The sequence below is a fragment of the Metopolophium dirhodum genome, chromosome 1 (genome assembly GCF_019925205.1).
Source record: "Metopolophium dirhodum isolate CAU chromosome 1, ASM1992520v1, whole genome shotgun sequence".
Taxonomy (NCBI): Eukaryota; Metazoa; Arthropoda; class Insecta; order Hemiptera; family Aphididae; genus Metopolophium; species Metopolophium dirhodum.
In genome coordinates this window covers 105,410,229-105,421,477 of record NC_083560.1, presented here as the reverse complement: position 1 = coordinate 105,421,477, position 11,249 = coordinate 105,410,229, and the positions used below count along the sequence as shown (strand labels likewise).

General features: G+C 27.8%; 1 protein-coding gene across 1 annotated transcript; it reads left to right on the top strand.

The window, feature by feature from the left end:
* Window positions 1–10,078: 10,078 nt before the first annotated feature.
* On the top strand, window positions 10,079–10,963 carry LOC132937440 (peroxidase-like). The gene is made up of 4 exons (XM_061004267.1): window positions 10,079–10,147; window positions 10,266–10,442; window positions 10,517–10,706; window positions 10,773–10,963. The coding sequence occupies exons 1-4, from the start codon at window positions 10,079–10,081 to the stop codon at window positions 10,961–10,963; spliced, it is 627 nt and encodes a 208-aa protein (XP_060860250.1).
* Window positions 10,964–11,249: the final 286 nt, after the last annotated feature.

Here is an 11,249-nt window from a genome sequence, read left to right as displayed (position 1 = left end):
GCCAAATTTAAGTCTAAATGCAGCTATTTTTTTATATTATCATCACTATGTTACGGATTGTTATCTATAACATGTATATGAATATACGAATTAATACGTGATAAACGATAGTTACATTACCAGCTATATCGTATTTCATAATATCAAATATTTCTTAGATTTTTTCGTATCAGAATAAAATACGCATCACAAGAATAACCTTGATATAAATATTTATCTTCATATATACTATCACTAAATATCCGCTAATCTGTGTAAACCACTTATCGTTCGTCAAGGCTCACACGGCGTTCGAAACTGTCGTTTTTTAAGGTTTTTTTTTCTACGTATCTTCAATAGATTGTATATTCGTAAAAACTAAAAATTATGTTATGGCGAAGCGGTCGGCTATACGGGTACGGTGGACCTAGCTCGCAAATGGCATAAGTTCCAGTGACTCTTCGGGGTTTCGTGAGGAGAGTGTCCGATAACGCACCCGCCTGGCGTGCAGCTACCACATGGTCCCAAAATTCCTACAGTGCTAACCCAGATGCGATTATTCGGTAGCGACAATGCCATGGAACTACATACGAATCTATTCGAAACGAAAACAAAAAAAAAAACATTTCATCTGTCCGTTGTGGACGTCGTATTTTTTTCCCGAAATGTATAAATTATTATATTTTATTATAATATCTGAATTTCCATAATAAATATAAATATAAATATAATATAATATAATATATTATAATTATAATATAAATATAAAAAATAATAATAATATAAATATTATTATTAATTGTGACGTTTTAAAAACATAAACGCGTACGTTCAAATCACCTATAGGGTATAGTATATACTGTGTGTCCGTGTTGTCCATTTATTATGTCAATTATTCTTATAAGTGGCTAGTTATTTTATTTTTCAACTAAATAAAACAATTAATGTATCATAAGCAAATATATATGACAAATTTGTATTTAAATTTAAGTTTACTATCCCCGTGCGCAAAGGGTGAATTCGAATGCGATTACGCGATGTTATTGGTCATAGACTTGTAGTGTATATACATTATGTTTATGTGTTCATAATAAGACAAATAAAATAATTTACATAATATTTTAATTTTTTAAAAAAAATTCTTTCTACTTAATTCACAATGCAGTGATAATAAGCAATAACATGTTTGTGTATACCAGCTAAATTATATTAAATCCAGAAATGTGTACTGATTTATTTTTATCAAAACTCATTATGTACAGAGTAGTGTATACAGCGTGATTGAACAAAATAACATATTGATACAGATTTATATAGGTGTTACACAATATACATTTAAACAAAATTGTATGTGATATGTGCTATGAAGGGCATTTAAATCCGAGCCCTACTTAAAATGTATAACTATTTTCCAGCCCGCTGGGATGGGTTAAAAGTTAGAATCGATATATATATATATAATATATGATGCAAAAACATAATCAGGTAGTCTTTGGTGTAAGGTATAATAAGTGTCAAAAATTACATTTTTGGCTAAAAGTATGATCAGAATCAAACATTTTTATATTTTTATATTTTTTCGATACACATCACGTAAGTCAACTATAACAACTCATATTAGAGAATTTATTTTGGTCCAAACATTTAAAGTCACATCATATTGGGTACAAAAGTACAAAACACGCATGTCTAGTTAATATTTGAGAATCTGACATAAATAATTTAAAATGGTCTGAATATCTTAAGTTAAGTTATTATTGTCATAATTATTATATGTTTATAATTTTAAATGCATGCCCTGTTAGTGTAGGTCATATAATATAAAAATCCAACTAACCTAAGTCGCTCAAAAACCACGAATAATTCTACGAATTTTACGAACGATTTTAAATTTTTACATAAAATTGAAGATAAAAGTATAGGTACATTACATGTATATGACATCATTATCAACGATTTTGAATGATTTTTCAATGTTTTTTTTCTCTTCCTGAAAACTAGGCGTTTTTGACTTACGTAATTTATACCATATACACCAAATATAATATATTCATGAGGTTGAGCTCAGGTAATACATTTTCAACATATTTTATTTCTATTTCTTTTAAGTTCTAGTAGCAAATACGACAAACCGAAAAAATACGCATTTAGGTACCTATGTAATATTACATCAATCTACCAAGAAATTTATGTTTTTATACTCGCGTATAATAATGCACTTTTACTAGTATTTGACATAACCAATGGTTGTCGGGCTGAATTATCTGTAGAACATTGTTACATAGTTTTATTGTGTACGTCATCGACGATAGTTATCTTATAAAAAAACAATACAATAAACTGGCGAGTAATAATAGCTTAGTAAAATATAATATTTATCAATAAGAAGATAATAAGATATATTGTATATCGTTTAAACACGTAGTACCTATATTATAGTGCACACGAGTGATTACTATTATATAAAATTGTGTGTGGTCTTAAAAGGAAATATTTAAAAAGTGTGCAAACTAATTATTGCCTTTCTGACAGCCGTAAAATGATCTGCAGGCTGTGACGACCAACTTCACGCTAAATCTATAGTAGTGCACTAACACAATAGTAAAAGTATTTGTGTTTAACTATCGTCTATCGGATGAGCAAAAAACACGATAAATATGTTATTTTGGTTAGGGTAGGCGATTAAGTGAGCATATAGTTTTAATATTATACAAAAAAATACTGACACATATAGGTACAATCAATATTGAATACACGCAGATCCATCCAAGATGACTAAGTTTGTAAAAATTTAAATTTTAAATACTTATTGAAAAATAATGTAACTGCCTATGTGACCAGTTCTGGCGCAGTTAAAATTAAATGTTATCGTAACTACGACAATCACAATATTATGTTTCTAAACAAACGACGGCGGCGCACGCGTCTGTATTATCATAACCGCGCTGTCCCACGATGTCATTCACACAGTGGCGCAACTAGGGCTGAAATGTTTGGGGGGGCTGTAGCCCCCACCTGACATTACATGAAAAGTAGCCCGTGGAGGCGATGCCCCCACACCCTCATATATATGTTCACTTAAAAATATAAAAAAATTAATTATTTATTTACTCAAGTATTTAATTTACCTTATTTTTTAATATTTATATTATAATTTTTAAACATAAACAATGATATATTTTGCTTGCTAAAAAATAAGCTACTTAACTTAGATAAATATTTTTACCATCCAAATTGTTTTTATAATCAGATTCATAAATTGGCTATTTTGAATTTATTCAAAAAAATTTATACAAATTAAAAATTTTTATTTTCAGTATTATAAAATTAAAATAATTTTTTTTTTTATTACACGTGTAATGCAAGTGGCCATAAATTATATATAAAAAAAAAATTAAAAAATATTGATTAGAACAAAAGTTATTCCAAGTAACACCCTGTATTATTATAAAATATCAATGCACTTATAAGTTATAAGTATAAAAAATAAAATTGTATCACCTATAATAGCTAATACAGTAAAACCAATAGGTACCTACCAGTAATTGGTCTTCTAATATAATCAGTTTGAAAAGCTATAAGAATAATAAAAAAAATGTTTATATAAGTGATTTAATTAGGTATACCTATAGCTAGTGATTCTAATAAAAATTAAAAGGTCAGTTTAACATTTGTCACATAATATGAGCTATTCGGTTTAGTAGTTTTTGAGTCTATTAACTTCGGATAAACAAACACGGGTTAAAATATAGTTCTCAAATTTCAAAGTTTTAAATAAAAATTATTATATCCAATCAATTATATTATATGACATTATGACATTATATTATATTACATTGTATAACCTGTGGCAAAATGTGTATATACTATACTAAGTATTTATAATCATTAATCAATGATAATATATATATATATATATATATATTTGATATACGTCCCGTCGTTCAGTATAATAATTGTTGTAGTTCCTATATTCAAAAATCGTTCTTAAATTATATCGAGCAAACGGAAAGATTCATCAATAAAAGAAAAAAAGATTCATTATATTTTGATAAAATGGAAAAATGTTCTCAAAGAAAAGCCACATTAATTTTGTAAGCTCCCCAGCTTATATAAAACAACATTTTTCAAAAATCTTACTCAAATTTATGAAAAATGAAAAAAGAATTTGCCTCTTTTTGAAAACAAAAACGAAAAATTACATATAGGCATGGGTCTTAAAAAAATCAAGAAAAAAAATATTAATTTATAAAATTTGTCTTGTTTGATTAGACAATTTACATGCCAATACGCCCAATTGGCGTCATTTTGGAGGTGGCAAGGTGGGAATTTGTCACTGTCTGATTTTAAAAGCAGCCCGATGTGTCGGTGTCCGGTTTTCTATTATATCATAGCGCAAAAACAAACCTTTATTTATAGGAAAATATTTCATTACGTTGGTTTACTTGGTTCTAACCAATTATTGTCATAATGCGATAAATTGGTAATTACTAATAGTTGGAATATAATATAGACGCATATATGCGTGGACGTGCATGAAAGTTGGTAAGTACCTACCTATGTGTGTGTTTTATGAAATGAAATGAAACATAATTATTATTAATATGTTCTTGCGAGCGAATCGACCGGTCACCTGTTGTTTTATAAGTTACCTATGTTTGGCTGGTCAAAAATGTTGCTCCTCTATTAAAAACTAAAATGACGCTACTGTGCATCCAATTATAAGAATACCAATACGAAGATGGAGTAGGTGATTTGAACACTCACGTGTAAGTATCTATATAATATAATATTGTGTTAGTCATAAAATATGATTATTATTTATTAGCAGGGGTTGGGACTTATCACTTATATCATTTTCTTATTTTTATGGTTATTGACACAACATGTAGCAGAGTGCTATGGAAGTGTATGTAATATTACAACACATTCGATTCACAAATTATGAAATTTGAAAGTGTTTTTTTTTTTTAAAAATATGCTTATTCCCAATTTTTTTAAAATTATTTTTGCTTTTTTGCATTTCTTTGCATAATTATGATTTATGATGATACACGCCAGTACGCCACTAACAAAAACCTAGATATTTTAGTCAATTTCTGTTTTTTTTGTTTTTATTTAAGGTAAAACTATAATCTATTCCCCGTAAGTTGACCCACTTTTTTTTTTTGCGCACACGGTGTACATGATGTATAGAATATGTTGTGACAATATTATAGTTCACTATGTATACACGTGGTGTTTCGCGACGTGAAACTGTAGAACTACAGCAGTGAGCTATATTGTCACATAACGTTTTCACCATCATACTCTTGCACCGTGCGCAAAAAAAAAAGTGGGTCAACTTACGGGAAATAGAGTATAGAACTAAAAATAATAGTTCTCCTATACCAAAAGCTTACCATATATACCAACCAATCACAGAAAAGTATTTGTTAAAGAACTCATGAACTTGCATAAAAGTTTAGCATGATTTAAATATATTATTAATTTATTCTTATTAATTTAATTTATGTCTTATAATTTATAAACCTTACCTACATAAAAATCATTATTGTATAAAACTATTAAAACTTTATAGATTAAACTACAAATTGTATGTTTCTATATGGGATACTGTCAAAACGGTGCGCAAACGTATAAAGTTGTTATATTTAAATTTATAAATATTAACTATTGATCTCAGTATCTCACTGTATATAGGTACATGTTAATTTATTACGTTATATAAATTCAATATTTTTTCATGAACATTTTTTTGAGCTATTTATAGACATTTGACATTTTAGGTTCTAAGTGTATCAATAAATATATTGGTTTTATACAATGATGTGTGTGTTTTTTTTCTGCCTGTCGTCAACTCTTAGGGTAGTAAAAATGCTCCGATTTACTATAGTAAGTTCTTACGCATCTTTTCTGATATAGAAAAGTGAATCAAGTTATTGCATTCTGGAGGTCAAAATTGAAAATTCTCAGTATTTTTCGAAATTGTCAAATGGGGGATGGAGAAATTCTCCAGCCCCCCAAATGAAGCCATCGATAAACTCATATACCCTATGAGAGAACTATCTGATAGCTAACTAATCGTTAAAGTAGGTTGAATAGGATGGTACCGACTTAAACCGACTAGTATTATTATTATTTATTGACTATTATAATAGTTAGAAGTGAGTAGTGGTACTGGAGAAAAGGGCGGGGCGTGCCGCGTACCGAACGGCCAATACTGCGGACTGTAATCTAAATAATGAATAATGCTGAAAGAATATAGTGATGATCGAGATGACTGTGCCGAGAACATTATATCCTACATTTATTTTTTACATAATTTTACATCGGTACGGCTTTAATACCATTATAATACCAAACTCTATTGTCCATATAATCTATATTATTCATAAATTATGATAACTGCTGACAACGATGCCCACCTTGTTCACGTAGTTTCTTGTAATTAATATTATTAAATAATGATATGGTAGCAGGTACCTACAAAATGTATTACAATAATGAATAAACATACAATTTTTTAATTACAGAGTACCTTCGTAATGGAGTCTGCCAGAAATAAAAGCAAGCTCACCGTGAGTGCCAAACAACTTTGGGAATTGAACATATATGTGACTTGCGCAAAGCTTTTGGACACTACTTCAAAATTATTGAATTGCCTCCATGGCGTATGCAACAAATGTATTGATTTAGGTTTAGACAAACCAGGTAAGGTGTTCTTAATATTCTGCTTATCGGCTTATCTATAATATTATATACATAGTTTTAAATTTTAATCATTAAAGACATAAGATAATATTTATCATATATACAATATCAATGATTATAATATGTAAAGTTTGGTCAACAATTTTAATATTATGTACCTAATTGCAATAGTTTTAGCTCATGTAGCACTAATGTAAGCTGACGGAGTATAGATTATATGAAATTAAAATGTTGAAAAAATTCCGAAAATTTGTTAAGTATTTTTCAGTTAAAAATTTATAAAAAATTTTCTTTTCATAGGTGAAAGGTTACTAACATTTAAAAATTTAATAGATGATTCCCTACAGATTTAATATTAATTTTTTATGAGTATTTGAATTTAACAGTTTTACGATAGTATACCTTTTTAATGGTAAATTAACGAATTCCCATCAATCAATTTTTTTCAATTTATCAATTGATATTTTACAATACAAAAACAAATAAACTCTTGAAATTTTCACCAAATGTTTATATTAGCATTTATTTTTTATATTATTTAATTTGATTACTTAGTTCTTACGATCATTACAATCACATGCCCGACAATTACTGTAAAGCAGAGCGGTATACCCATTTTTCCACCTTTTTGTTATATTGGGTGCAGTTTATTTTGAATAGTATTCTATATAATATTATCAATCATGTATTCTAAATATACCTGCAGTACATAGGACATACCTACAACTAGACAACCTACTTATTACGGATAATAAATATGTCATTAAAGAACATAGTTTATTAAGTAGATACTTATAATATAATTCTATAAAAAAGTATAACTCTTATTTGTTTTATGAAACTATGTCTACAAATAACTTTTTGAATACATCAGTCATGATCTATTTAATTTGCGTGTAAAATATTAAAAACACATTTTGAAGGAATGGATTCGAATACAACCTTTTTTTTTGTTACAAATAATAATATATAGTTATACCTACAACCTATGTCTTATTATATGAATAATATCAAAGACTGAAGGATTACATTGAAATACTTGGATTAAAAAAGAAAAATTTTATACAATACAGTAGGAGCCTTGTATTAAATTTTCAAGTATTTTTAATCAACAAATAAAGTTTTATTGACATTCATAGAAAAAAAGTGAGTAAGTGGATGTCGGTTTGCTCTACAGTAGGTTACAAGTGTGTCACTGTTAAGGATGGTGTAAAATTTGAATTCAATGAAATTTATCAAATCAATTATTAGTGACCCCTTGCGGAAAAAGGAAAATAAGTACGGTCTATTGTGTTTTGAATAAAAGAAATGAAATAGGCGGAATATTGGCACTATAAATTTTTTTATTTTCAGTGATTCAAAAAAGTATTCAGAAAAAAGTATTTTTGATACCTGAAATGGCTGATTTGCAACTGTGTAATTCCCAATTAATTCCAAAAATTAACATCAATCACTGGTCAGAGATGGTCGTAACATTTCAAAAATAACTTTAAATTTAATAATCAATAATCAGCGGAAGTACCTTCGCTGGATGGTTTGTTCCCTCATAAAACTCAAGCCATTGCATTTAATTTTATTTAAAAAACAACACAAGGCTACAATTATAATATGATCCAGTAAAAATATTTAATATCGTTTTATAGTGAATTCACTAAGTACATAATCGCTATCAACTAGTATATTTTGATTTGTTCAACAAATATTTAACTAAGCTATTTACAGTTATTTTTAATTGATTGATGTAAATAAATAAATAACTGTTATAATATTATGATTGGCCCCATGTAATTATTCCATAATATTTAGGATTGATTGTGCAAGTGATTGATACATATACTAAACGTTTTATTTTAAAATTATATACGTGTCTAACTTCGTTAAAGATGTAAACAATCTTTGGATTGTGATTGTTAATGTTTTAATGTAGTGATTACATTTAAATTTTATTATCCTTCTATGATTTTTCTTCATAACGTTTTTGTTTGATATTATTATTTATTTTTTTTACCAACCATCACAAATATTTTTTCCATTTGTAACCGCAATACCATTCTTATCAATTAATTTATTAATTATGAATGCTTTATTCATTTTTTACATATTAGGTATAATTTTATTATTCGACGTACCTATAATCGCGGAATCAATTTCGCGGGGATTCTCGGGCAACGCACGTAACAATGTCACATAATAGGTACGAGGCACTAAACAATAAAATAAGACATAAGCATCTAAATATTATAATGTTTTTATTTTAATTATTTAATTTACTATATGTGTAGACTGTAGGTGGTGTTGTTAAAATGTATATGAATGTTAATGTTATTCCAAAAATAATTTCCATTTTAATTATATTGATACCTACAAGTTATAGTACTATTATAATTTTCATTTTGGATACCTGATTTAAATATCTATATTTTTTTTAAATATTTTTTTCCGATGAGTAAATTTTAATTTTAAACATTCCAAGTAATGTGTGTAATGGCAACAAGATCTTTATTATAATATAATAAATCGGAAATTGTATTATAATATGACTATACATTTTAAAATGTCTTAACATAAATTTGAATTAATATTATATTACATTTGTATATCAATGAAAAATAATTATATATAAGAATATGTCACATGTTCTGTTGATTAATGTTTCTAAAGAGAATCTTCGCATATAGCCTACTTATAATTATTAATTTGTATGAACCTACGTTTTTGTTAAGTTTATATATGGAAGATACTTAGACTGACTCTATCTAAAACAAATTAAATTAGCGTTGTTGAAGTACGATAGTATGTGCTTGTCGGTTCCTTCTAAATTAGAATTACTCAAGATTCTATATAACATGTACTATTTGGTTTAAATAAACGTATACCCATCCACTGTTCATTTTTAAAATGTAAGAAGGTAAAATTGCTGAAATAAAACTCAATCACTGTTTTAGATCAGAAACAAGTTTATTGGTACACGCGAATTGCGGTGTTATAAATTAGAAAAATTCTACTGTCACTTCAGCACAGATTCCTTCGTTGTTTGACCTATCTACATTTAAAAGTTACTAAAATATATTTGCACCTATACTACCTATATTATATTAAATACAATTATATTGACGACTGTCTACATTGTAGACTCAACAATATAATATGACAACAATAAATACATGTGCCAACCTAAAAATTGATAATGTACACAAGAATATATTATTATGTCGATTGCTGTGCTTTTGTTTCTAAAGAGAATCATCGCATATAGCCTACTTATAATTACTAATTTGTATGAACCTACGTATTTTTTAGTTTATATACGGAAGGCTGAATGATCAACGCAAGTCTTTCACTAAAGGAACATTACAACCGACCAACTGGTTTACTATTAAATTAGATGGATCAGCTTGTCAGAGGGCTATCTACGCAGAATACACAAAAAATTGATATGCTATTTACTAAAACGGTTGGTTTTTGAAATACAATCAATATAACGCAATGACATTACATTACATAATCCTTTTAACAGACTATATTATACGTTTAACTATAATTTAACATTAGTGATTCAAATTTTTTATCAGCTTACAAATCACTTATACAGTGTTTATCCAAACCACGCGTTTGGAATGGACATCGTCAGCTTGGATATACAACGAACCCGCGATCATGGTATACCAAGCTACACAGAATTTAGAAAATATTGTCGACTAAAAGCTATCAGAAGTGTACAAGATTTATCCAAGATCATGGTTGAAGGCGTAAGTTTAAAAGTATATTAAATATTAAATAATGATATAGTACTTACTTTATTCCTGTATATTATAATATTTAGTCAACTGATAGACTATTGAAGCAATACAAACATTGGAGAGATATAGAGCTATTGGTAGGTGCATTGTTTGAGAAACACGAAGAAGACTCAATGGTTGGCCAAACGATGAGATGTATTATTAGAGAACAGTTTATAAGAACTAGAATGGCAGATAGATATTTTTACGATTTACCAAATATATTCAATGAATGTTAGTATATCTGAAATATTTTTAATGATTGATCCTGATTTTAACTATTTTTTTATAATATTTAAGATCAACTGACAGAAATCAGAAAAGTGACGCTTGCCAGAATCCTTTGTGATAACAGCAATAATGTCACAATGATGCAGAAAAAAGTATTTTTGATACCTGCAATGGCTGATTTGCAACTCTGTAATTCCCAATTAATTCCAAAAATTAACATCAATCACTGGTCAGAGATGGTCGTAACATTTCAAAAATAACTTTAAATTTAATAATCAATAATCAGCGGAAGTACCTTCGCTGGATGGTTTGTTCCCTCATAAAACTCAAGCCATTGCATTTAATTTTATTTAAAAAACAGACATTAGGCTTATTATACTTTTTAGATTCTGAGCGAAGCGATGAATGTATTGATTTTACAATGATGTGTGTTTTTTTTTTTATTTTTTATTTTTTTTATTTTTATGTCTGTCATCACCTTTTAAGACAGTAAAAGAGCTTGGATTTTCTTCAATAGTAACTTTTCTGATAGGAAAGTGAATCTAG